At 39.6% G+C, this 27,589-nt stretch overlaps 2 protein-coding genes across 2 annotated transcripts; both read right to left on the minus strand.

Annotated features, from left to right (window-relative positions):
- Nucleotides 1-19,199: 19,199 nt before the first annotated feature.
- On the minus strand, nucleotides 19,200-21,293 carry LOC145163381 (F-box protein At1g60400-like). The gene is made up of 3 exons (XM_079082224.1): nucleotides 20,681-21,293; nucleotides 20,043-20,565; nucleotides 19,200-19,964 (listed from the first exon to the last, which is right to left on the minus strand). Exons 1-3 carry the CDS (start codon nucleotides 20,983-20,985, stop codon nucleotides 19,761-19,763), a joined length of 1,032 nt encoding a protein of 343 aa, XP_078938350.1. The 5' UTR covers nucleotides 20,986-21,293; the 3' UTR covers nucleotides 19,200-19,760.
- A 2,990-nt stretch (nucleotides 21,294-24,283) lies between these two features.
- On the minus strand, nucleotides 24,284-27,237 carry LOC145165406 (uncharacterized). The gene is made up of 12 exons (XM_079084141.1): nucleotides 27,122-27,237; nucleotides 26,881-27,028; nucleotides 26,495-26,613; nucleotides 26,193-26,435; nucleotides 25,943-26,098; nucleotides 25,770-25,862; nucleotides 25,553-25,664; nucleotides 25,228-25,371; nucleotides 25,015-25,145; nucleotides 24,849-24,932; nucleotides 24,636-24,779; nucleotides 24,284-24,538 (listed from the first exon to the last, which is right to left on the minus strand). Exons 1-12 carry the CDS (start codon nucleotides 27,188-27,190, stop codon nucleotides 24,407-24,409), a joined length of 1,575 nt encoding a protein of 524 aa, XP_078940267.1. The 5' UTR covers nucleotides 27,191-27,237; the 3' UTR covers nucleotides 24,284-24,406.
- Nucleotides 27,238-27,589: the final 352 nt, after the last annotated feature.

Consider the following 27,589-nt stretch of genomic DNA (forward strand, 5'->3'; position numbering starts at 1 on the left):
TTTTTGTATACATTTTTTTTTATAAAAACGGATTTGTATATATTTATATACTTAATAAATACCTATTTTTTTAACTAGATATTTCATATACAAAAAACTTTTTAAAAAAGTTTTTATATAGAAAATATAAGATTTTTATGTGAAAATACAATATTTTTGTATAAATATGATTTTATAAAGCAAAAACATATTAGAAACAATTCTTTGAGAAAAAAAAAGTTGTAAAAAAAACTAAAGTTATGATGAATTCATAATAAATTCTAAAATTTGGGCAAAAAGGATAAAGTTTGGACCAAATTTGTAACAAAAGTTAAAATTTGGGCCAAAAGTGTAAATTTTGGACCAAATTTGTAATAAATTTTGAAATCTGGGCCAAAAATGTAATTTTTGAAAGTTTGATGACCTGTTGATTGGGTCAAAAGATTAAATTGAATACGATTATCGGTATTTGTGACTTAATTAAATAAAAAAAATATATAGGGACTAAATCGATTATGAGGTCAATATGTAGGGACTTTATTGCATTTTTTCCTTTATCCAAACACCCCTAAGTCACAAAACACACCACCCTTATTGTGAATTACAAAAAATTGCTTTTATTTTTCAGTCACACATTCACATAGACAAAAACTATAATTTTACCTTATTTTCTAATTCCAAAGGCTAAGTTTAACTTTTTTTTAAAAACAAAAAAAAATCATCAAAAAATTAAACCGAAGCAATAACATCAATTACCATCCACAGTTTCATATTTACCATAAAGATTTTTTTCCTAGTATTGACCCATCTATTGTGGAATAATCATTGCAATGTTTTGCTTCTATCAACCACTTAAAGATCTGAATCATGACGTAAACCAGACAGAATTAAGGCATTTCATTGAATAAATTAATGCTTAAAGAAAATTATGGATGTTTACCATTTAAACATTCGAAGATCCTCGATCCAGATCCGTCAATGTGAGTTTGGAATCATACGAATCTGACCTAGATCTGTAGGGAACGAAAAGTAGAAGCAGAACACAGTTTTTGAGTTGGCAAAGAAGAGTAGAAGCAAGGAGAGAATGCCATGATTCGTTTCATTTTTACCTAAATATGGTGGCTGTCTGATGGTGGTGAAGATCGTGGTGACAGCGGCGGTGAACGATGGTATTTAGATTTTATCTTAGAGATAGGGGAAGGGAAACAACAGGTTTAGAGAGAGGAATGAAAGATGGAGGAATGTCCGGAAAGAGAGCTTCCTTGTTTTGAGCGGTTTTTTAAGCCTTTATTTTTACCTAAGGTGGTTGTCCGATGGTGGTGAAGATCGTGGTGACTGTGACGGTGAACGGTGATATTTGGGGTTCATCATAGAGAGTGTAGGAAACAGCAGGTGGTGATGGTGGTGGAGACCTTGCCGGAGATAAGCTTCTGCGGTGGCTTTGTCCAGGGTTAGAGAGAGCGAATGGTGAGGTGTAGTGTCTGGTGAGAACTGAGAAGGAGAGGAAGTGGTGAGAATTTGGAGATGAGTCCAATTTTTTTTCTCAAAATAATATTATCTCGTTAATAATTCATATTTTCTTTTTGGTTTATCTCAAAATAATAACAAACTTTTACGTCTTGTTCCCGAGTTCTACTTAAGGAGAGAAATGGGAGGATACGGAGGGAAAGTGAAGGGTGTCGAAGGAAAACCGTGTTCCCGAGTTTCATTAATGGAAGGAAAGTGAGGGAGGGGAAGGATTTCGGAGCCATATTTTCCTTCCAAATTGGGCGGATTTGGGAAGAAAGTGAGGGGAAGGAAAATTTTAAGTTTTATTTTTTTTTTCCTCCTAACTCGGGAACACAAAACTTAAAATTTTCCTTTCATTTCCTTCGAACTCGGGAACACGGAATAATGAATATTTTCCAACAACCTCTCTTTCTTTCTGTCAAAATTTCCCTACATTTTCCTTAATGAATTTGCAAAAAAAAAACTGGGGAACAGGGCATTAAAGATAAATATCTCTTTTATCGAAATATTCCTCATTATTAGTTAATTTATCATGAAATTAAATGCAACAAAATGTATGATTGTCATTTTATTTAATAAAATTAGATGTAATTAATGTTTCATTAATCTGTGTTTTTTTGTCTGTGGAAAATAATTTTGAAACGAAGGGAGTATTATATTTACAACCTTATTTTGTTTTAGTTTCAACTTTATTTTTTATTTTCATTTGCCATTATATTTTAGAAAACATTTTATTTTGTTTTAGTTTCAACCTTATTTTGTTTTAGTTTCAACTTTATTTTTTTGTCTGTGGAAAATAATTTTGAAACGAAGGGAGTATTATATTTACAACCTTATTTTGTTTTAGTTTCAACTTTATTTTTTGGTTTCATTTGCCATTATATTTTAGAAAACATTTTATTTTGGGTCCTTCGCCAGTCACCAATAAGTCATGATGACGTGTCGGTTTCGTATTTTTCACAGTTTGCATTTATCCCCACCATTTACGTATGAGTTTGCATTTAGTCCCAACATTTATTTTTGTTTCCCATTTGTCATTATGTTTTAGAAAAAAAAATCATTTTAACCATTGGTCAGTCACAAATATGTATTTTAATACGTAATAATTTAAAAGACAAAATTGCACAAATGGTCTCTGTGGTTTGCTTAAAATTGCCACTTTGGTCCAAAAAAAGTTTGGACTAGCACCACAGGTCCAAAGTTTTCATTTTGTTGCGTCTTTGGTCCAAAGGGTTAACTGCCGTCTATTTCCTTCCGTTAATATATGTTTGACTTGTCAAATTAGGGGTATTTTGGTCATTCCCTATTTATTCCCCTTATTTAATATTAATAAAACTGAGTACATATGTAATAATCGTCTTTCGAATAATATCGAGCCTAATTCGCATTTATAGTCCTAAAAAACTGATAGTCGATTCAATTTCCCTCCTCATTGACTGAGGATCAAGAACCCTAATCTGATTACCAAGGTTGTTAGCTTCGATCAGGCAACTTTCATAGTGAATGCATATACCAATGTGGCACTTAAGGTTGTCAAGCACATCATTCGACCCAAGGGTCGTTTATGGTACGTAATTTTGTTTTTGATCATTTACTTGATAAATCATACCTTCTGAAGCTTGTTTTTTTGCTCTTGTGTTGAAGATGGACACCCTACACTGTTTACCATCAAGCTACATCATGGAGATGAGTTCACAAAGTTCCCAGATGTCAACTACATTGAGGATATTGTGACGTACGTTGATATGGTTGATATAGAAGAGTTTTCTATTCACAAGATGGATGCGATCATGAAAGGGTTAGGATACTCAGTTCCTCCAGTTATCTACTATCATTTTCGAGTGCCAAAGGGAGACATGCATTTTGGGTTACGAGCCCTAGGAAATGATGATGATGTCCTCAATCTTGCCCAGTATGTGAAGGATCATAAACTGATAAGGGTTTACACTGAACATGGTATGACTAACTTGCTTACTTACTTTATGGCTCCTAAACCTGTAAGAAAAGTTATTATTGAGCAATTAGAGGTGATTAAGGTACATGAAACCCTCCCAACTGATAACCAACCCAGTGGCATGCCACAAACATGCAATCCACCTGTTATAGCCAATGAAGCTGCTTTAACCTTGTCGATTTCCCCTGAATATAATAAGAAAAGGGATTTTATCAAGGAGAAACCATTGTCATCATGTATTAAGAAATTGGTCATGGATGATGTTGGTGTTGATAGGATTGGTGGGAATAAGGAAGTCAATGAGCAGGGATTTAATGAATTTGATGAGGCAGCTAATGACTTTGATCTTCGGTTGTACCAACAGATTTTACAGTCTAATAAACAAAATGTAGATGATGAGGTTCATGAAGGTGAGGACAATGTTGTTAACAAGGAAGTCACTGAAGAAGAATATCATGAAAGAAATGAAATGAATGAATTCAATGAGATGAATGAAATTAATGATGAGAATGTAGAGATGAGAGATTTTGCAGTTGATGATGGAATTGAAGATAAGACAGAGACTGATGAAGAGAATCATGAAAGAAATGAAATGAATGAATTCAATGAATTCAATAAGATGAATGAAATGAATGATGAGAATGTAGAGATGAGAGATTTTGCAGTTGATGATGGAATTAAAGATAAGACAGAGACTGTAACACCCATAAAATTTGAGCCAAATTAAAACATTTTATATCATTCAAAAACCATTACGTTCATACAACTCGTTTTCAAAATAGTTTAAACATCAGAGTATCCCCCAGAACCATATCATATAAATCTTAAAACATGAGGAGCGGTACGATCACGCCTTCGCCTTACCACGATCTCCTAAAGTACCTGAAAAACAATACACTGAAACTGTAAGCCCGAAAGCTTAGTGAGTTACCCCCAAAATACCAACCACACATATCATACTCATAACATATCATAAATAGAACAGCCATGCACATCGGGTCTACTGTGTGACTGGTCCGCCCGTACCGGGCCTTCAGTCCACCTAGTCCACCCTCCGAGTCTAGCCATGTACGTCGAGTCTACAGTGTGATTGGTCCGCCCGCACCGGGCCTACAATCCACCTGGTCCACTCTCTGAGTCTACAGTATGACTGGTCCGCCCGCACCGGGCCTTCAGTCGGCCTGGTCCACTCCCCAAGCCTCGGCACGTCTGGTCCGCCCTCTTGGGGCCTTCAGCCTATCCGGACCGCTCGCTGGGCCTTCGGAATATCCGGTCCGCCTTGGGTATGTTGGCCTACAGCACAAAGCAGGACCCGCCTCAACCCACCCCCCGTCAAACAACCATGTGCACATACAACAATTAATCACATAACAATCCTCAACCAGACAAATAGTCTAACCGATCACATAGCATATCAACATCCTAACCAGGATTCCGACCTAACCAGTCACTAGCATAGCATTACCCTATATCCCGGGTACCGACCTTAACCAGGTCACTAACATAACACCATCCTAAATACCATGATGCAGATCTAGCAAAACAATAACATAACAACAATACCCGGATTTCCATCCGATAAAGGGCCGGCCTTGGTGCCGTAGACCCTGTCGATATAGTGAGGATAACTCACCTTGCAACTGCCGAAATCCTGCAAATCTCTGACCGCTGACTCACCGGGACTCCCAACTATCACATGATAATCACCAAGTTAGAATCCAACATGACTTTCTAGGCCAAGGGCCCACAACACTTATTAAGTCCATCATCCTCTTATTGGGCCAAGACCCAAAACCAAATCCTCAAGCAAAGCCCAATATTGGCCCAATTTACTAAATTGGGCCCACCTCACCAAATGGGCCTAGATCCAAGGTCCATAATAACTATTGGGTCTAAATTACTCCATCCATAATGTTCAGTCACGGCCCAAGCCCCACTAGCCCATAAACAGCCCAATCACTTAAGGCCCAAAATCAAAAACCCAACAGAGGGAGTACGATGGGCGTACCCCTCTTGGTACGCTGGGCGTACTTCGATTCTCGTGGACTGAGAACGGGACACTGACCCACTACGTTGGGCGTACATCAGCTTACGCGGGGCGTAATCTCACTGAACTAAAATTCCACATAAGTTCTTAATGGCTTAAGCTCTTAAGCCCAAACTTCAGATCTATCGACCAAACATGCCTAGGATTCATAAAGTCTCAAACTTTATTACTTGGGACGTCCATAAAGCTCTTAACTCAAGGTCATAATCCATTAAGACCCACCTACATCACACATGAGACAATCAAAGCCTTTGGGACCTCATTTGTCTCACTCAAGACCTCTCCTAAGGTCTGAAAGGACAGCTAATCTCAACCAACTCGCATCATGCATCACTTTGGGGTTTTTGGGACAAGAAATGGTGTCAACACCTCATAACACCTAGATCTACACAAAATAGATGTCAAGCAATAGACTTTATACCTCAAAAGGGATCCAGAAGATGATGTCTTCCCATATCTACGAGCTCCAGCCACCCAACTCCTTCCTTGACAACTTCTTCTTTCTTCTCCTAGGCTCTCCTTTGCCAAACCAGGCTCCCCAAGGTCAAATATCCACAATCATGGAAGAAAACGGCTACTTAGGGTTTCTGAGAGTAAGAGAGCAGATATGGAGGCTAGGGTTGGAACCATAATGTTCCTTATATAGTGGTTGGCCCTAAAATTAGGGTTTCTGGACACTGGACGTACGCTGGGCGTACATCCTGTACGCTGGGCGTACGCCCCCAACACCCGCGTTCATTTAACCGCTCTACGCTGGGCGTAACCTAGCTTACGCTGGGCGTACCCAGCCAATTACACGCATGCACTCCATGCATGCCTAGGACCCCTTTGCCAAATATTTCCTTTAGGGACCATTATTGACACTATCTTCAAAGTGTCATAACTCCTTTATTCTAAGCCCGTTTCCGACGAACTTTATATCCACGAAAAGGTGGCGAGAAGCCCTACGCTTCTAGCAACACACCCTGACCCGAAACCTTCTCGAATAAAACCCATTGCCCATAAAAGACCGAAACGCCCTTACTCTTGATCTCGGGGATCCATGAATAATTACTCTTAGAACGGGGCGTTACAATTCTCTCCCACTTAAATATGATTTCGCCCTCGAAATCGCCAATTGTCAACTCTGGCTAACCAAACGTACATACATCAATACCCTTACCAAAACCAACACTCACACCTAGCCCAATCAGCCTCCGGCTGGAATACCAGGCATGCCTACGACGGGTCCGCTCATCCCTAGGATGGAATACCCTCGTATCCCTACCCATGTTTGGCCCAATCAAACCTCGGGTTGGAATACCAAACACATCAGGTCCAATCAATCATAGGGTCCGGTCATCCTCATGATGGAATACCCCATATTGGAATACCTCCACATACATAACTCAAACCCAAAACCATACTCGGAACCAAGGACCTTGTCCTTGCGTCCCCCCTCGAACTCTCCGGTTCGCCACACTTGAGCATAACCCACTCACACTTCCCTATCGCGATCTCTAGGTCCTTGACCTCCGACTGTAATATCCTTATGCAGTCCTCAGCACCGGTCCAGACTGCTCCCGAGTCTGTTATCCTGCTGAATCACCTTCCTCTGTCCCATTCCCCGATCTGGAACCACTATCCTCCTCCTCTTCCAAGGAGACCGAAAACATGCCTGCGCATCATCCAACATTGCCACAACCTCAACGGGCATCCAACCCGTATGTGCTTCCATATATCTGGTACAATCCTAGTGCTTACTACCAATAGTTGAAGCACTTTCGATCATCCATTTACTCCACTGCCTACCTTTAAGAGGACCCACACTCCTTCCGGAGTTACATACCTTTCCTTTCCAGGAAGTCTACTCCACAACCATAACCGCACTTATAAGTGCCACTGAGCTAAACTCCACTCTACCGATCCACTAACACATACAGAGTCCTCAGCATGACTAGACCGCCCTTCCAGGCCTTCAGCCTATCTGGACCACTCTCAGAACCTTCAGCATGTCTGGACCACCCTCCTGGGCCTTCAGCCTGTCTGGACCGTTCCTTGAACCTCCGGCCGACTCCATCATCATGATCAATACTTGGGGCCAGACCATATCGATTACTATTGCATGGTGACTTATTCACTCATTCTCCTTCTATCGATCCATGAACACATATAGAGTCTTCAGCATGACTGGACCGCCTTCCCAGGCCTTCAGCCTATCTGGACCACTCTCAGAACCTTCAGCATGTCTGGACCACCCTCCTGGGCCTTCAGCCTGTCTGGACCGTTTTCCCCGAGCCTTCGGCCTGACTGGTACGCCTACCGGCCTTCAGTCTATCCGGACCGCTCAAATGCCGTCGCACATCACCCTGAACCATTCCTTCCAAGAATCCTTCCCATGCAGTCTGTTCTAGCCCTCTAGGGGTTCCAAACTCCACATCCGTTCTATGAATCTCTTACCCCGGCCTGATCCCAGGCCTCTCAACAATCACTTTCTCTGAGAACCATGGTCTGTTCCCTGTCCCACGTGTCTATCTCCACATTCTCGGCTAACACAACGCTGAAATCCAACAGCTAACCATCCCTGGATGCATGTTGTTCCACCAGAGAATTTTCCAATTCTCCCCCACTTAGTACATCGACTGCTAACCACCGTTCCCAAAACCGGCATGGCTCAATCGCCCTTACTCCATATATTCCTTCTTATCCATGAACTGACTCCCTCGGGAGTGAGTAACCTTCACCATATAACCCTTCCGCCATCGCACACCTGAACTCCAAGGAAGTTCGAATCTCAACTGAACACTCCTCGCAACGCAGTCGCTATTCCAAGCAACGAGATCATATACCTTATCTTTCGACCAAGAATCCTCCTGAACACTAACTACCACTCCTAAGTACTAAGATCCTCAATCATACTATGAAACATGCGCAACAAGGCATACAGATTTACCATACTACACAATCAACAAGATAACAAGATATCACAATGGAAACATACCCGCAGCTGCATCTGGCTCTGCCCTGACCTCCTCTGTTGTAAGCTGAAATGCGCGTCCCTGAGCCCTCGGAGGCTCCGCTCCACCCTGACCCCTGCCAGTAATCCTCAAAGTGGCCGGTGTTGGAGCCTGCACCGATCCTGCAGCAAACTGTGGGCAGTAGGCCCTCAAGTGTCCAACCTGATGGCAATGATAACAAATTCTCGTATCCTGCCCCGGGGCCGACTGACGGCAATCCCTCGCATAATGCCCCTCTCTCCCGCACTTGCGGCACGCACCACCGGACCTACAAACTCCGGTATGACCCTTCCCACACTTCTCACAAGTGTGGCTGCTCTGACCCCTAATCCTGGAGTCAACGGTTTTGGACCGTTTCGACGCCGACTGCGACTGCATCGGGGCCTGTCTCTGCTCTCGTAACTGCAACTCCATCTCTAACTCCCGCCGCCTGGCGGCCTCCTGCAGCTCTAACAAGGTACCACACCTTTGCGTGGACACAAACTGCTTGATGTCCCTCTTGAGCATACTCATATATCGGGACATCTGAGCCTGCTCTGAAGCAAACTCTGGGCAAAACATCGCCCTCTCAGTAAACATCTTGGTGATCTCCGTCACCGACTCTGAATCCTGCTTCAGCTCCAGGAACTCCTAAGCCAACCTCTCTCTCTGTCTCAACCCGTGGAACATAACGGGTACTGAACATCTCCTGGAACTGATCCCACGTAACCGCAGCCCGCTGCGCGTCAGAATAAGATCTCGTAGACAACCTCCACCAATCATTCGCTCCCAGCCTCAACAGGTTCAGAGCACACCTCACCCTCTGATCAGCAGGGCATGAACACGTGAAGAAACATCCCTCCACGTCTGACAACCACCTCATAGCAACGATCGGATCCTGAACTCCATCGAAAGTAGGGGGCTTCGTATTATCGAAGTCCCGATACAGAAAACCTCGACCGGTTCCTCCCCTTGCCACTGCTACAACCGCTGTAGCTGCCGCGGCAGCCGCCTCCGCAAGAGCTGCATAGCGCTCATCAAAGTACTCGACCATGGCGGTCTTGATCGACCCAAACATCTCCGGCAACTCGGCCCGGAACATAGCAGCAACCTCATCATGCAGGATCTCACGAATCCTGGCATCCAACTCGTCCATGCTCATCTGACCAATGACCGCGGGTGGTACTGACCCATCCTGACCACCCTCTCCCGATCCTGATCCCGAACCGGATCCTGCCCCGAAACGTCTCGTAATCGCCATACTACAATACACCAACGAGACCCTTAGACACATCACATATTCACCCGGGGAACTATCTCATAACCGATACCCTAGAGAGTTGTGACTTCCTTGATACGTGTATGGGTCCTGTGCTTTCAGTAGTACGGGCCCATACTACCTTCCACACCTACCCATATTTGTCTCAAGTATCACCACAACACTCTAACCATATATACACACACCCGCTCAATCCTCACTCCTAGAGGAAAAGTTGCATATCTCAAATAAGGAAAACCCTAGGCTAATAGGCATCACATAATCAGGAAATTCTATCATGCAATTCCTGAAGATCCCTAGCCTAGTACTAGCATGCTGTTCTAACATATCACATAATCAAATAACTTGTATGGTATTTTGGGGTCTACTTACTGGCTCTGGCTGATCGTACCCTCTGCATCCTCCTTTACTTATTTCGAAAACCTTTTTGAAAACCATTTTGAAAATCCCTCCTTGATTTGAGACTGGATTCACACGAATGTTCCTCCAATTCACTCAAACCAAGGCTCTGATACCAACTTGTAACACCCATAAAATTTGAGCCAAATTAAAACATTTTAAATCATTCAAAAACCATTACGTTCATACAACTCGTTTTCAAAATAGTTTAAACATCAGAGTATCCCCCAGAACCATATCATATAAATCATAAAACATGAGGAGCGGTACGATCACGCCTTCGCCTTGCCACGATCTCCTGAAGTACCTGAAACAATACACTGAAACTGTAAGCCCGAAAGCTTAGTGAGTTACCCCCAAAATACCAACCACACATATCACACTCATAACATATCATAAATAGAACAACCATGCACATCGGGTCTACTGTGTGACTGGTCCGCCCGCACTGGGCCTTCAGTCCACCTGGTCCACCCTCCGAGTCTAGCCATGTACGTCGAGTCTATAGTGTGATTGGTCCGCCCGCACCGGGCCTACAATCCACCTGGTCCACTCTCTGAGTCTACAATATGACTGGTCCGCCCGCACCGGGCCTTCAGTCGGCCTGGTCCACTCCCCGAGCCTCGACACGTCTGGTCCGCCCTCTTGGGGCCTTCAGCCTATCCGGACCGCTCGCTGGGCCTTCGGAATATCCGGTCCGCCTTGGGTATGTTGGCCTACAGCACAAAGCAGGACCCGCCTTAACCCAACCCCCGTCAAACAACCATGTGCACATACAACAATTAATCACATAACAATCATCAACCAGACAAACAGTCTAACCGATCACATAGCATATCAACATCCTAACCAGGATTCCGACCTAACCGGTCACTAGCATAGCATTACCCTATATCCCGGGTACCGACCTTAACCAGGTCACTAACATAACACCATCCTAAATACCAGGATGCAGATCTAGCAAAACAATAACATAACAACAATACCCGGATTTCCATCCGATAAAGGGTCGGCCTTGGTGCCGTAGACCCTGTCGATATAGTGAGGATAACTCACCTTGCAACTGCCGAAATCCTGCAAATCTCTGACCGCTGACTCACCGGGACTCCCAACTATCACATGATAATCACCAAGTTAGAATCCAACATGACTTTCTAGGCCAAGGGCCCACAACACTCATTAAGTCCATCATCCTCTTATTGGGCCAAGACCCAAAACCAAATCCTCATGCAAAGCCCAATATTGGCCCAATTTACTAAATTGGGCCCACCTCACCAAATGGGCCTAGATCCAAGGTCCATAATAATTATTAGGTCTAAATTACTCCATACATAATGTTCAGTCACGGCCCAAGCCCCACTAGCCCATAAACAACCCAATCACTTAAGGCCCAAAATCAAAAACCCAACAGAGGGAGTACGCTGGGCGTACCCCTCTTGGTACGCTGGGCGTACTTCGATTCTCGCGAACTGGGAACGGGACACTGACCCACTACGCTGGGCGTACATCAGCTTACGCGGGGCGTAATCTCGCTGAACTAAAATTCCACATAAGTTCTTAATGGCTTAAGCTCTTAAGCCCAAACTTCAGATCCATCGACCAAACATGCCTAGGATTCATAAAGTCTCAAACTTTATTACTTGGGACGTCCATAAAGCTCTTAACTCAAGGTATTAATCCATTAAGACCCACCTACATCACACATGAGACAATCAAGCCTTTGGGACCTCATTTTTCTCACTCAAGACCTCTCCTAAGGTCTGAAAGGACAACTAATCTCAACCAACTCGCATCATGCATCACTTTGGGGTTTTTGGGACAAGAAATGGTGTCAAAACCTCATAACACCTAGATCTACACAAAATAGATGTCAAGCAAGAGACTTTATACCTCAAAAGGGCTCCAGAAGATGATGCCTTCCCAGATCTACGAGCTCCAGCCACCCAACTCCTTCCTTGACAACTTCTTCTTTCTTTTCCTAGGCTCTCCTTTGCCAAACCAGGCTCCCCAAGGTCAAATATCCACAATCATGGAAGAAAACGGCTACTTAGGGTTTCTGAGAGTAAGAGAGCAGATATGGAGGCTAGGGTTGGAACCATAATGTTCCTTATATAGTGGTTGGCCCTAAAATTAGGGTTTCTGGACACTGGACGTACGCTGGGCGTACATCCTGTACGCTGGGCGTACGCCCCCAACACCCGCGTTCATTTAACCGCTCTACGCTGGGCGTAACCTAGCTTACGCTGGGCGTACCCAGCCAATTACACGCATGCACTCCATGCATGCCTAGGACCCCTTTGCCAAATATTTCCTTTAGGGACCATTATTGACACTATCTTCAAAGTGTCATAACTCCTTTATTCTAAGCCCGTTTCCGACGAAATTTATATCCAAGAAAAGGTGGCGAGAAGCCCTACGCTTCTAGCAACACACCCCGACCCGAAACCTTCTCGAAAAAAACCCATTGCCCATAAAAGACCGAAACGCCCTTACTCTTGATCTCGGGGATCCATGAATAATTACTCTTAGAACGGGGCGTTACAGAGACTGATGAAGAGAATCATGAAAGAAGTGATGAGAGTGAGGACAGTGATGACAGTGAATTCTGGGTGGATGAAGACAACATAATCCCTGATGTAGAAGTAGATATGAGGGATTTTTACATGAATATCGATCTTGAAGCAGAATTTCTTGAAAAAAGATTATCAAAGCATAGAGATCATGAGAGTGATGAGAACATTGAATAATTGGATGTTATAGATAATGATCAATGGGATTCGTTGGATGAGGGTTCTGATATAGAAAGGAAAAGGAGAGTTGTACTAAAGGAATTGAGGAAGGAGAGATACACAAAGTAAGTTTTAGGAGAGGACAAAAATATAAAAGTAAGAAGGAGTTAAAGGAAAATATACAATTGCATGCACTGGAAACAAGAAGGAATATATTCTTCAAGAAAAACGACAAAATGAGGTTAAGGGCAATCTGTAAAGGAACTGTAGCCTTTAATGATGGGCATGTGTGAAACATCCCAAAAATACAGTCTAAAAATTTCGTTTTAAATCATTAATAAAACCATAATTCTCATTCAACATGTAAAAATCATAAATCGTATATCTCAAGAATATCATAACATCTGTCAATATATCAGAGTATAAACATCCCAGGCTGAACAAATAGTGTGTGCACTGCAATCATCCCGAGCTCCTCTTTTGAAAACCGAAGTACCTGAAACCAAAACTGAAAACTGTAAGCACGAAGCTTAGTGAGTCTCCCCAAACTACCACATACCATACACATAACATGCAACTAGGAGATACGGGCCCCGCCCACTCTCATGGATATTCGGGCCCCGCCCACACTCCACTATCTAGGAGATTCGGGCCCCGCCCACACTCCGCTGTCTAGGAGATTCGGGCCCCGCCCACACTCCGTTGTCTAGGAGATTAGGGCCCCGCACACACTCCGCTGTCTACGAGATTCGGGCCCCGCCCACACTCGGCTACTCTGAGATTCGAGCCCCGCCCACAATGAGCTACTAACACACATACAGGTATCACACAGACAACAAGTATATCTAATTCTATCAAATAGTCACATATCCATACTCGAATAATACTATGAGATACGGGCCCCGCCCACACTCGGCTACTATGAGATTCGGGCCCCGCTCACACTCAAATAATAATGAGATACGGGCCCCACCCACACTCACATACATAAACAACCACATACATGTATCACACAGACAACAAGTATGACAATCCAACAATCTGACTGATATCTATACTCTGGTAATAATGAGATACGGGCCCCGCCCACACTCTGTGTTCCTATCAAGAACATATAAACTACATGAGCCGACATTGGTGCCTTAGACCCGTTCCTACTAGAAGAGGACTCACCTCGCACTGCTGGAGTCCTGCGAATAAATCTCTGGGCTGCTAGCTGACCGATCCCTAGACTGTCAACATCAAAATAAAACCCAATTAACCATTTGGGTTTCCAATGCATAACTCTAAAATAAACACTTGGGGTAAAAGGACCATTTACCCCTAACATAGCTTGGTCCAAGACCAAGGCCCAACTCATACTCTGAAGGCCCAAAATACCAATAGTCAACCAAGGCCCAACTATGGCCCAATTTTCCAAATTGGGCCCAAACCCCTCACATGTTCTAACCTTAAGGCCCAACCATTTATTCTGGTCCAAATACTTGGCAATCCAATGGTCCAATATCTCATAATCATCAAGGTCCAGTTATGGCCCATCTATGGCCCAATTTTCCCAATTGGGCCCAAGCCTATCCAATGGGCCTTATCCTAAAGCCCAATCCAAATATTCTAGTCCATATACTTGTTCTTGGATGGCCCATCAATAGTCCAAACATCTAGGCCAAACAGGAAAGGCCCAACTCAAACCCAACATAATTAGGGTTTTCACATGAAATGACGATTAGGGTTAATTAGAAACACTTAACCCATGAAGGACTTAATCCATTAAGTCCATCCATCTACTAGGTCAATCACACGATGTAATTAGGCATAAGCCATACATCAATCCACTGGTCCAAATGCGGGTCCCGATAGTCCAAAACTAGCATTTCTAAAATTAGGGTTTTCTAAACCCTAATTAGGGTTTCCAACCCAATTCACAAACCAACTAAGTCCAATTTAAGCTATTGGGACGATTAGGGTTCCACTAGGCCCATTAGGGTTTTATTAGGTCGAACACCACCCATCGTCACCTCGGGCGGTGGTGGTCGACCGCGGCACACGGTGGTGGTGGTGGTGGTGGTGGTTCCTGCCAAAAATCGCATGTACAACTTCACACCCACAAGGTACACACTCTCACACACAATAACACACACAACCACCCTTCATGGTGGCTGGTGGCGGCAATGGGTAGCAGAAAACAGCAGCCACCAAGGTTGGCTGCCATGGTGGCTCGCCTCATCTCCGGCCAATACTCTTCACGGGTTCTACAAGCAACACTAGTAAAACACGACATGAAATGACCATTCTCAGCCACCTACTTGGTGGCTGACGCCGCTGAGATGAACAGAAACGGCGGCCGACGCCGACAGCAAAATAACGACCAAGTCGTGCACGCCGGGAAGAACACAAAGGCTTACCGAGAGTTTCCGGCGGTGGAACAGCATGAAGACGGGGAGCGAAAGGGGGTGGTCGCAGCGGAGAAGGCAGGTAGCGTCTTCATCGGTGGAGGGCAGCGGCGGCCCTCTGTTGGCGTCCTTGTACCGCTCTTCGTCGCTGGCGGCAGCTTCGCCGGCGGTTTGGTTGCGTGGACTCCGACTTCGATGGCGAGGAGGCGGCGGCTAGAAGAGCTCCAAGTATGGCGGCTGAAGGAAGTTATGTGAGGGTTAGGGTTCTTGATTGCATCCGTTCAACGAGAGGGAAAGGGGGATCGGGTATATCCCGTGACTCCAAATCAAACTTTAATTCATTTATTCAATATTAGTCCCTCCCACAATATTTGTTTTCAAAGGAAGTCTATAATTTACCCTTTAAACCCTGATCCCATAAATTCCTTTCATAATAGGTCCCTAAATTACCAATCAGCCCCCTAAGCCTTCAAAATCTTTTCAATTTAAATCCATTAATTACCAAACGCACCCTGACCTCTGAAATCCTTTTCAAATTAAATCTAGAACTTACACTTTTAACCTCGAACTTCTAAAATTGTTGCAATTAACCCTCGAGACCAACACCTTGCTATATAATTATTGGTTTTAGGGTTACTATACACTCATCAATTTATTTATTTATTTATTTAATAAACGGGGTGTTACAATGTGGGTGAACCTACCCCTTGTCCTTGGATGATACAAGGTTCTAGATCAGATGTAGATAGTACTTGGTTCATAAAAACTTACAACCATGAACATAGATGCCTCCAGACAAGAAAAGTTAGATCTGCAACCGCAAAGTTTATCTCTAAATAGATAATGGATCAGATTAAATCCAACCCAACAATCCCAGTCAGAGCTCTTCAAGAACAACTTCAAAAGGACTATCAAGTTGGATTCTCTATTCACAAGGTATTCAGGGCCAAATCTACTGTAAAAAAAACTTGTCCATGGAGATTACAAAAAGCAGTATGATGTTCTTAGAGATTACATCTTGGAGTTACAGTTTACCAATCCAGATACAACTGTGAAGTTACAGTTTGATTCTGAACCCAACCCAAGTGCTACCTCAAGTAGGTTTAAAAGGATTTATGTGTGTCTGGGTGGAATGAAGAAGGGGTTTAGGGCTTGCCTGAGGGATTTTCTAGGTTTTGATGGGGAATTTATGAAGGGCCCTTTCCCAGGACAAATTTTAACTACAGTTGGGGTAGACTCCAACATGGAAAGCAGCTTATGTGTACAAGGTAGAGCCTATTAAAGATCGAGCAATGTGGCCTATGAGTGAATGTCCAATTAAAATCACCCCTTCTCTACACCATAATCAGCCTGGAAGGCCCAAGAAAAAGAGGAAGCAATCTGTTGAGGAAAAAAGCCAGAAGAAGGGAGACAATGGTGCTAGTGGGAGTGGGTGTCAATGTCAAGTTGCTAGTGGGAGTGGAAAGCTTACAAGAAAGTTTATCAAAGTAACTTGCAGCAAGTGTAAACAAAAAGGGCACAATGCTAGAACTTACAAAGGCCAAGGGGGTAACTGATGGGATTTCAAGGGATTTTGATGTATGTAGGGGTATAAGTGTCTTTTTGGGATAATGTTATGTTTATGTGTATTGTATGTTTACTACTTTATGTGTTTTGGGGTTTAAGCTATTTGGATGTTCTTTTTGGTACTTGAAGGTGTGTACTGTGATGTATGGAAACAATTTAGACTGGATTTGATGTAATGGCTTATGTTATGTTTAATGTCTTGATGTTATTCTCATGTATAATTTCATGTTGTAGAACTTGACCAATGTGCCCTTTTAAATAAAAACATACAATTGTCATTCACAATGTGTAAACCATAAACAAAATAGAATGGTCAAAATGTACATACCAAATATAATTACTATTGACAATTTGTTGCAAAACATGTCTTACATTGCTTACATTTTAACCACAAAAGACTACCACAAAGTACTGCCCAAAAGATTACATTTCTTAAACAAAATACTACCCAAAACATTAAAACACTACCCAAACCATTACACTTCAAACTACTTCTTATAAACCAGAACATACACAAACAACATCCAACTGCATAACAGGTAACATTTGAGTCTTGTGTTTTGTGACTTCAATTTGTTGATTGTCCTCAGCAGCCCAGGTATAATAGATTTTGAACGTTCACACATTGGACCATCAAACCACCCAATAAATCGACATTTGGATCCCTTCAAAATTGAAGAAACAAAAGAAGATTGTAACATGTAATTGGAGATTTATGTTGAAATCCAAAAAAAACCTTTGCGTACCTCAGTAGGGCATCCCAAGAAGCGTCGACCTGGATTTTTGTCAGTTCATGTGGTGCGAACTATGGCCATTTTACCAAAAAAACAAAGCACCATTTTTATTTCGATTTCTTGAAGAAGAAAAGGATAGTCGATTTGTTGAAGAAGAAGCAAATGAGGACGACGACAAAGAAGGTTTAGGGTTCGATCTTATAACTCTCTTTTATTAATATTAAATAAGGGGAATAAATAGGGAATGACCAAAATACCCCCAATTTGACAAGTCAAACATATATTAACAGAAGCAAATAGACGACAATTAACCCTTTGGACCAAAGACGCAACAAAATGAAAACTTTGGACCTGTGGTGCTAGTCCAAACTTTTTTGGACCAAAGTGGCAATTGTGAGTTAACCACAGGGACCATTTGTGCAGTTTTGTCAATTTAAAATGAAACAAGAAAAAAAGAAGGCAATAGTCAAAACTATGACTTCTCCTTGAGGGTGGAGCGTGTTAGCTAGTAAGTCAATGACTATTTTTTTGTATTATCAATATTTATTATATTTAATGTACACATGTATTTTAAAATGAAGGAAAAAAAGACCTAGTGTAAGTCTCAAGTCCGATACATCTAATAAACGATATGACATGTTAATCTTTGAACCAATAAAAATTGTCATTTCTTTAGTTTCTCAATAAATATGTCATTATAAATATTTGGTTTCTCACCAAATATGTTGTCAGAAATAACTAATTGTTTCTTAGATGAGTTAATGAATTAACAATTTTGATCTGTTTAAAGATTAGCATGTCATAATATTTATTAGATGTCACACACTAAAGACTTACACTAGGTTTTTTTCCTTCATTTTAAAATACATGTGTACATTAAATACAACAAACATTGATAATACAAAAAAAAAGTCATTAACTTAGTAACTAAACACCCCACCCCTCACAAAGAAGTTGCAGTTTCGACTATTGCCTTCGTGTTTTCCTTCTTTTTCATTTTAAGCTATTACGTTTTAAAATATCTCTTCGTGACTGGCCTATGGCTAAAATGAAATTTTTTCTAAAAAATAATGGCAAATGTTGGGGCTAGATGGCAAAGAAGGAATAAAAAATAAAATTAGAGCTGAAACATAACAAGATTGTAAATATAATGTCTTTTGTAGGATAAACCATGTGTAATATATGTTGTGTATTTAAATAAATAGTGTAATATATAAGTTTAAACGAAATAAACGAATTAAAATAAAGCAAATAAGGTTAAACATGGGATTTCAGGTCAAACGGAGAGAGAGAGAGAGAGAGAGACGAAGGATTTCAGGGTCGGGGAAATAGGTGCATTCGGAAGCGGGGGAGGAAGGTTATTTCTGCCCAATTTGGTGTCGTTGAGTTATAGTCTCTCGAAGTCGAGATATCAATGCTACAAAGTTTTCAACGTTTCAACAATTTTTTATAATCTACGAATATTTTAAAACATGCATATTTCATTTGTTTGAAATTGACATTTAATTTAGAGTTTGTACTTGAGTTTAAGCAATAATTTCATTATTTTTTGTTACATATTTAATAAGTTACAGTCCCCCGATGTTGGGATATCAAGGTAGAAAAATTTTCAACTTTTTAATCTAAAACGAACAATCAAACTCAAAAATGTATTCCTTTTAAGCCTCATAACAGATAAATTAACTTTAACATAAAAAAATAAAAAAAATAAAAAAATAAAAAAAAAACTATTGATAGGCCTTCAACGATTTGTACCACATTTAACTAAATTTGTACTAGTCCAATGGGTACAAGAACCATAAAGCCCGGACCCGAAATCGGAACCGGACCGGTTAGCCTCCACAGTCCGGTCCGCGGTCACCCCACTTCTACCAAACCGGTCCAGTCCAAATGCTCACCACTATTTCTATTAGTGTTCTAGGTTGTAAACTTCAACAATGTTGAAGAAATCACTTGCTAAGGCATATAGTAATCAAAAGTTTCAATGAGAAAAAGAACCCACAATATATAAGTAAGATTAACTCTAACATTTTCATAAATCCAATAAGGATGAACATCTTTATGTTGGCATAATCTTTAGTAGCCCCGAAAATTAAGTTCATGATACTTGTTAAAGTTTGATTCTGCCAAGCCGGGGATTCAAGGTTGGTCTCAAGGAGTATATGCTTAAAACAAAGATAATGAGTTCAAAACATTAAGCTATGCATGTGAAGTATTATGAATATATGAATATATCATCCTTAACGTGGCACTTGGGGAGTTGTTGAGCAAGAAGTTTCTAGCTTCAGTAGACATTTTTACTTTGTGTGGAAACTCTCTCATACTGGAGTCTACAGTCAAGCTTATCAAGTTGTTAAAAGGTGAAGGATGTTCCAATAACAAATCCGGAAATGAGGAAATACACTGCACAAGAAAAATATACGTTGAGAATGCTTAAAAAAACATAAACATTGTAAGTCTACTTAAATGATACCAGTGTACCTCAACGATGTCAGCATTAAGTGTAAGATATTTTGCACTATGGAGATTTTGAAGCATGTCAATAATCTTGCGAGCATCTCCCTCCTTATATAGTATGGGTGAAAAATACATAGATAAACAGATGTCCACTTTGTTTAGAGAACGCAATCCATCTTTAGACAATGGTGTGGGCCGATAACCCCTGTAGCACAAACATGGAAGTCCTGATGGACCATTCAAACACTTGATTCGGCAATTATCTACTGTGAGATTCTCAAGTTGTGGTGCTATAATATTTATGACTTTTGAACAACTGCTGTTGATAAGCCTGAGATTAGAAAGTCGAGGGGCAATGATGTCAAATACATCTACACCCTTGATCGTGAATCTTTTTAAAGTGAGGTTCTTTAAGTTCACACATTTAGAGAAAAGATCACCACACAATGCAATACCACTGAGATGCAATGTTGTTAAAGCTGGAAAATCCCAAGGAGTTTTGGGTGTAACGCAAGCTCGCTTCCATAGACAGAAAGATTGAAGTATTTAAGAGACTGAGAGCTAAATAGGCAAGGAGGATAAACATGGAGGCCTATGGTCCAATTATTAACAGCTAGTTCTTGCACATTGTGAGAGAAGGCATAACTTGCAATATTTCTCACAAATCCTCATTGGCTGCTCCTTTGAAATCTAGCTTTACGGAAGACACATGTATTTGATGGTTGAGGCCACACAGAACATGAGTCACGAATTTGGCAAACGAACAGAGGTCAGGAACCTTCACATTTGAGAAGTTGAGAAAGGGCATTGATGTCCAGAGAAGCTTCCATCTCGATGATAGCACACATGTTTGAACAGCAACTTTAATATCAAAACAAGACAGGATCTTATGAATAAGCTCGTCTGGCAACCTGCTGATTCTATCTTCTTCTACCACTAGTCTAACATTATCGTGATCAGACTTCATTCTCTGCGTTATTTAAGAAATTTCAAAACTTACATAGTGAAATCAACACAAATTCGCCAATAGCTCTGTAGAAGAAGGAGAAACTTCTTCTCTTGATAGAAGAAGGTGAAACACGAATGCTCTGATCTTTTAAGTGGAGTTAGCAGGTGGAAATCGATAGATCAATGCGTTGATGATGCAAAATTAGGGTTTGAGACTTGAAAGAGACGCAGTTTCCCTCCAGATCACAACAACAAAACCCTACCACGACAAAACGCAAACACAAAACTGCTAAAATAGCCGTGTCTATTTATTTTCCGAGGAAAAAGTTCAGACCCTCGTAAAATTGGATCGGTAGTCCTTTTGGGTAATGGGTATACGTTTTTATTTTTATTTTTATATTTTTTAATAATTATTTTTATACTATAATTAAAACTTAATTAGGAGTAGATTAGTTTGTCGTTTAAAAAAAAAATTGAAAGCAACCCACTAGTATATCTATCCCCTAGCTCTTCACTACCATCCCTCCTTCTCGCCACCAACACGAGAGTCGCCCACCATCATTATTCTCATAGTCGATCACATTCGAAAAAATCCTATTCTGATCATCTTCTTGACAAAATCAGAACCCTATCACCATCTGAAACCACCATAAATCACCAAACATCGAAATGAACTCAACTACCCAACACCACATGTTACTCCCTTGTTTTTATCAGTTGATCACCAATCACCGTGAGTAAAAGGGAGACAAGAGAAATAGAGACTCGAGATAGAGATTCAGTGGGGGTGATAGAGAGATAATGTGGGGGTGATAGAGAGATAATGTATATGTATGTGCAATGTTGTAGAACTCGTTACCGAGTAGCGAGTACTCAGGAGTACTCGGGGAGTACTCGGATTCGGTAATTCATGTAGAAATATTTTTAGGGAGCTTATATATGTCAAAATCATAAGTTAAAATCTTAAGTTGATTGAAATATAACAAAATTAGATACATGTGAATACACAAAAACTAAAAAACACATAATGGTCTCACTTCATGAATAATTACTGAAAATTTAATATATATATATATATATATATATATATATATATATATATATATAGTAATAATCACATGTGTGTGTGTTAAATAATAAATCGTTAAGTATATTATACATATTAATCATTGAGTTGATTAGGTTTTACAACACTGCTTAGTTCAGTAAGGGGCCGATCGGGGAGTACTCGGGATTCTGTAACTCACATCGATAAGGGACTGAGTAGCGAGTACCCGGAGGAGTAATCGGCCAACTCGGCGAGTTTTACAACACCGGGTATGTGTATCTCCTCCCCATCCCTTCACGTTTTTCGTCCCTTGAATTTGAAGGTTCCTCAATCTGGAAGATGATTACCATATTCAAAAAACCTGTAACCATGCACACAAATCGATTCCATATTTGTTTTTTGGGTTTTTTAGTTCCATAAACGAAAACCACATATGAAATATGGGATTATTCAGGAGCTTGTCCCCATAAATATGGGTTTGTTCTTGATTTCTATAAACAACATCGAAGCTCCTTTGTTCATCTTTAGAAATCTGTCTGTGTGTTGAAGAACAAAATCAACATTTGGTGATGGCTCTGATGGCTTCGGATGAATCCAACCCTTCACTAGTCATTGATTCATAGAGATCAAATGGTGGTTGCGACTTTGTCTTTAAGACATACAAATCAAAGGGTCGAACCCATGTTCTTTGATTTTCGTAGGGAGGGTTCTTCTAATGTTGAGACAAGGATTAAAAACATGACGTGAGTTTAAAGTGTCTGTTCTAATTTTTCTATATATAGAGAGAGAGAGAGAGAGAGAGAGAGAGAGAGAGAGAGAGAGAGAGAGAGTTGTAAGTGAAGGGTGTATGGGGTGGGTGATGATATTTTTGGTGAGAGAGGGGGCCGAGATGTTATAGGCTCTCTCTTATTTTTTTAAATTATTAAAATATATAAATAATAAATAATAAAAATAAAAGGGTATAATAGTTTTTTTAAATTTGGAAAGGACCACATCCAAATATAAACATGTCCAAAATGACCATTGATCCAATTTTTTTAAGGGTTTAGATCTTTTTCTTAAAAAAATACATATCACAAAGACCATTTTTGTAGTTTTGTCAAACACAAATTTATTCCTTGTGGTTTGATGCTTTTGTGGGTAGGGTTTTTTTTTTTTTTTTTTTTTTTTGCGGACAGCTAATTTGTGGTAGGGTAAATTCGTTTTGGAATTCATGACCTTTTTTTTAATGATGGAAGTCTTAAAATTGTGTTTATTTAACAATCAAAGTTTTCATTGTACAAAAAGGCATTAAAGTCACGATTTTGTTTCCATTTAGTTATTGAGACATGTTATAACAGGATTAGTAACTTATATATAGGACTTATAGCAAAATTCACCATTCAAGTTATAAAAATGTCACTATTTAGCCGTCTAAATATATTTTATGAAATATTTTTTTTTCAATGCCTTTCTCATTTCCAAATGCATGAACAATCTGGTTTGATTTAAGGTTTTTTGAACTTTGCTTTCTTGAAATCCTTAAAGTTTGTTGTTAGTTCTTCTATTTTCTCACATCGAATAAGATGGTGACGAAGGAGATGAATCAAATGAGATCAAAAGGGTTTCTTGAAATCTTCTCAGGTCTTTGTTAGGATTTGGTGGCTTTTTGGATTTTGACTTGGGTAAGAAGAAATAGGTGTTGTTCTGCAGTTTGTAGACCTTATGTACAGACTTTTCTGCTATAGAAGAGGTGGACCAAACATCTGCAGTATACAAGAAAATTGTTTGTTTTTTAACGGCTGCATGCTAATAAATGTGCATATCAATTTGATGTTTGTCTAGAGGTCTATTCTATGAAATCCAAACAATACAAAAGCTAACCCATTTTAATTTGTTAATTCTGTAAGTGGTTAAAATTATACTCTATGTATATGTAACCTCAATTAGCCTTATACCATAAAACAAATCCAAATGATTTGGTACCAACCATATTTTAAAATCACATTAGACCACTTTTATAGCATGATACTATAATATTCATGATTTTCAGAAAAGTTTGAAATATGATTTGAATCTTTATATAATGAACTTAGAACACAATATGGAAGGGTAATTATGGAATCTACTAATTAATCAAATTATCAAATGTATCATACATCTTGATGATTAAAAGTCCTAGATCCTTATTCGGTATAGTAAAAAATAGAACCGAAAACCAAACCTTATTCAGTTCGGGTGGTTTATTCTGTTTCGGTTTTTTTCAACACCCAATCATAGTCACATTCGATGATAAAATTCTTCCACTAAATACCAAAAATCATACAGTATATATTAAAGTTTCTTATTCAATGTACGAAACCAACATAATCATAATCATAATCATAATAAATAAATAAATAAATAAAATAGTTTAAAAGTCACGAAATAGCATAATAGCATCATCAAGGATCATGAGAGAAGAATCTAGAACTGCCCATTTCTCTCTAAGCTTCATGCGTTTTGCCACCTCCTCTTTTCCGGCAGACTTTCCTTTCCCAATAACCTATAGCAATTAACACCACAATCTAAGTAACCCTGTCCATCATATTAAACAAAAAAATATAAAAAAAATAAAATAAACTGTATGATAGTATAGTTACATCTGACTGATGAAGCTCATATTCAAGACGAAGCTTTAAGTTAAGGGCAGCATGATACATGTCATCTACAACTTGTTCCCAAACAGAAACCTTATTCAGTTTCCAATACAAACTTTCCATCTTCGTACCTTCATTTCCAAGTCTCTGTACCATACATCATCATCATCATCATGGTAAACATTAATTCTCAACAACCCTACAAACAAAAAATACCTCCATATGCAACAAATCATCTTTCCATAGCTGAAAAAGAATCTTCAACGCATCTTTCTTATCAACAAATGTAGTGATCGATATCTACATCAAAAACCCTAAAATTATAAAGATACAAAGCCAAATAAGAATAATAATAAAAATATATATATATATATTTGACTACCTGATCAGTTTCACATAGCCTTTCGCTTTGTAATAATAATCTAAATATCCTGTAAGCCTCCCTGCCATATTTTTTCATCACAATCGATTCAACCTCCTGAACTTGAGCCTCATCAATGATTTTCTTCAAATCTATGCAACAATAAATAGCAATTTATTTAATTATAGGTTTTAATGGATTATGAATAAATAATTAATAAAATAATAAGCTTACCAATGCTATATGTTTCATCTATCCCAATTATAGGAAGTTCACAACCAAACTGCACAAGTGAATCTCTAACACGTTCTAAAGTCAAACTTCGACCTTTTTCACTTTTCATTGCTTCCTCATATATTGTATCCATGGAAAGTGGAACTGTGATACCCAAAATTGTTTAAAATCTTCTTAGATATCCAAATATAACAAGATTAAAAAAAAAGATGGAAGATTTCAGAAAAAGCAACATACTTTACTCTTTTTTACCAATATAGACAATGCACTTTATTTTTTACATACAATTCTCTGCAATTTGCCCAAAAAAGATGCAGTCATATACCTGTTTTTTCCATTTTCACTATAGTTTCATTTCTTCTACTTGCATCAAAAATTGCACTTAGAACAATGCCAGCTTCATTATCCATACGTGTTGTCACATGGGCAACACAACACTGTAAACCACATATTATATAATCATGTTAATATCTAATCAACTTAAGCTAAATACATTTTTTGGGTGTATGTAATGAAAAAAAAAAAAAAAAAAAAAAAAAAACCTTGTGGCGAAGGCGTCGTACAAATTCCTCAAAATTAACGCGCCAAAGAACTTCTTTATTTTCATTTGTAGCCCCTGTTTCAGGTTGCTTGCGCTGTGAAAAACATAAGTATAGCCATATGAGATCTGTCATCACATTTGCACCTTTTCCCCATATATAAAAACAAAATGTACCTTTTCCCCAACAACTTCTGTATTAGTGTTTTTTTTGGTATTGTCATTAGGGGCACCATTGGTAACTGTATCTGCTTCAACTAAAAATCTTATTGATTCCATAAGAGATGCTTCTGCTATTGCACGTGCTTCCAAGGTCTGTGATGCATCAGCCATCTGAGAAAAGATTATAAATTCAGTATCAGTTTCTTGAAATCCACATTTAAGGAAATAATCAATGGCTGATAATGGTTGGACAAATAGTTGTTACCTTAGACTTGGGAGTTTTTTTCTTTGCACCATCTTCTTTTTCTGTTTTAAGAAATGGTGAATGAGCAGGGCATCTTTCAATATAGCGTGCCTGAGCAAGTTTACTGAAGTTTTCATGTAACACATCAGCAGCAGTGCTATTTTCATTACTTGTCAAGGCCTTATGCATACCCTTATGCCTATCCATGATCTGATTCATTGATAATCTACCATGTTGAACTAATCCTTCAAAAATCTCCATGCACTAAACAAACAAGCAACACAGTCAGAAAAAGTTCTAGAGAAATTAAACAAAAAAGTTACCTCTTGTCCAAGTTCCTTTGACACAATATCTAAGAACTTAGGGAACCTCATATGGTGGATGATGTTGTCATGTAAGGCCATATATTGAGTCACCATCTTTGCTGATTCCCCAAATCCACCTGCACAGACATATTTGTCATTCGTTTTCAGAACAGATTGAGCATGAAAAAGAATCTAAATCCACTTTGTATATTAAGCAAGTTGTATGGAAGCCATTGCCTATAGTATCTCACCAGATCCATCAGCCAAATATTGAAACACCACAAACATTCTTAAGTTAAAACAATTTGAACACTCAATTAACCATATCGATTGCAAATGTAGTGTGAAATTGAAGTTGGTGTATAATATAACAATGAGAAAAAAAAATTGATTAGAAAGAGTACCTTGTTGTTCGATACTGAAGGCCTGAACGCAATTATGCTGAATCAACACAAGTAAAGCGTTGGTAGCATTCTGTTTACTGAGTTCGGTGAATCGTAGCACTTGCTGTAGAGATAGCGTTCCTTTACGTAGAAGACATTCGCATACTTTCTGTAATTGTATGTGATTGTAACCTACTTGGGGATATTTTAATTGGAAAATGATCGAACAAGTAGATGATATTAGGTTAATAGGAAAACTTACAGAAACGATGTCGCCGAAGTAAGTGGTGATGAGATGTACCGCTAGTTTGATCCCGTGTGGCGACACCATGGTCGGCGTTTCTGTAAAGCGGAGCAAGGGGGAGGGGCGGGAAGATGATAGCAATAAAGGGAAATATAATGAGGTAGAAAATCTACAATATAGTACTAATATATAAATTTAGGTTTAATGTCTTGGAATTGTTTTGCTACTTACCGGTTACGTCTACATTTTGGGATCTAGATGTTATAGGTTCGAATCCCGTTTTCCACAAAAGTTTTGCTACTTGCTCGTTACGTCTACATTCGGATAGTCCTTATTTTTTTGGTTTTGGTGCGTATTGGGTCCTATTAATCTTAAAAACAAAAAAACTATTTTGTCCTTCTTATTATTTTTATTTACTTTATTATTATTATTTAAGTTATTATTTATTAAAGAAAATTGATAATTAGATGTGTGGGTCCAGCTCCC

The sequence above is a fragment of the Lactuca virosa genome, chromosome 3 (genome assembly GCF_052849685.1).
Source record: "Lactuca virosa cultivar CGN04683 chromosome 3, Lactuca_virosa_CGN04683_v6, whole genome shotgun sequence".
Taxonomy (NCBI): domain Eukaryota; kingdom Viridiplantae; phylum Streptophyta; class Magnoliopsida; order Asterales; family Asteraceae; genus Lactuca; species Lactuca virosa.

Coding starts and splice junctions, on each gene's coding strand:
- LOC145163381 (XM_079082224.1), bottom strand. CDS start 20,985: ATGAAGTCTGATCACGATAATGTTAGACTAGTGGTAGAAGAAGATAGA. Junction 20,566..20,680: donor GGAGCAGCCAATGAGGATTT/GTGAGAAATATT, acceptor CTCAGTCTCTTA/AATACTTCAATCTTTCTGTC. Junction 19,965..20,042: donor TTAATGCTGACATCGTTGAG/GTACACTGGTAT, acceptor TTTCTTGTGCAG/TGTATTTCCTCATTTCCGGA.
- LOC145165406 (XM_079084141.1), bottom strand. CDS start 27,190: ATGGTGTCGCCACACGGGATCAAACTAGCGGTACATCTCATCACCACT. Junction 26,436..26,494: donor CAAAGGAACTTGGACAAGAG/GTAACTTTTTTG, acceptor TTGTTTGTTTAG/TGCATGGAGATTTTTGAAGG. Junction 25,146..25,227: donor AGATGAAACATATAGCATTG/GTAAGCTTATTA, acceptor ATTGTTGCATAG/ATTTGAAGAAAATCATTGAT.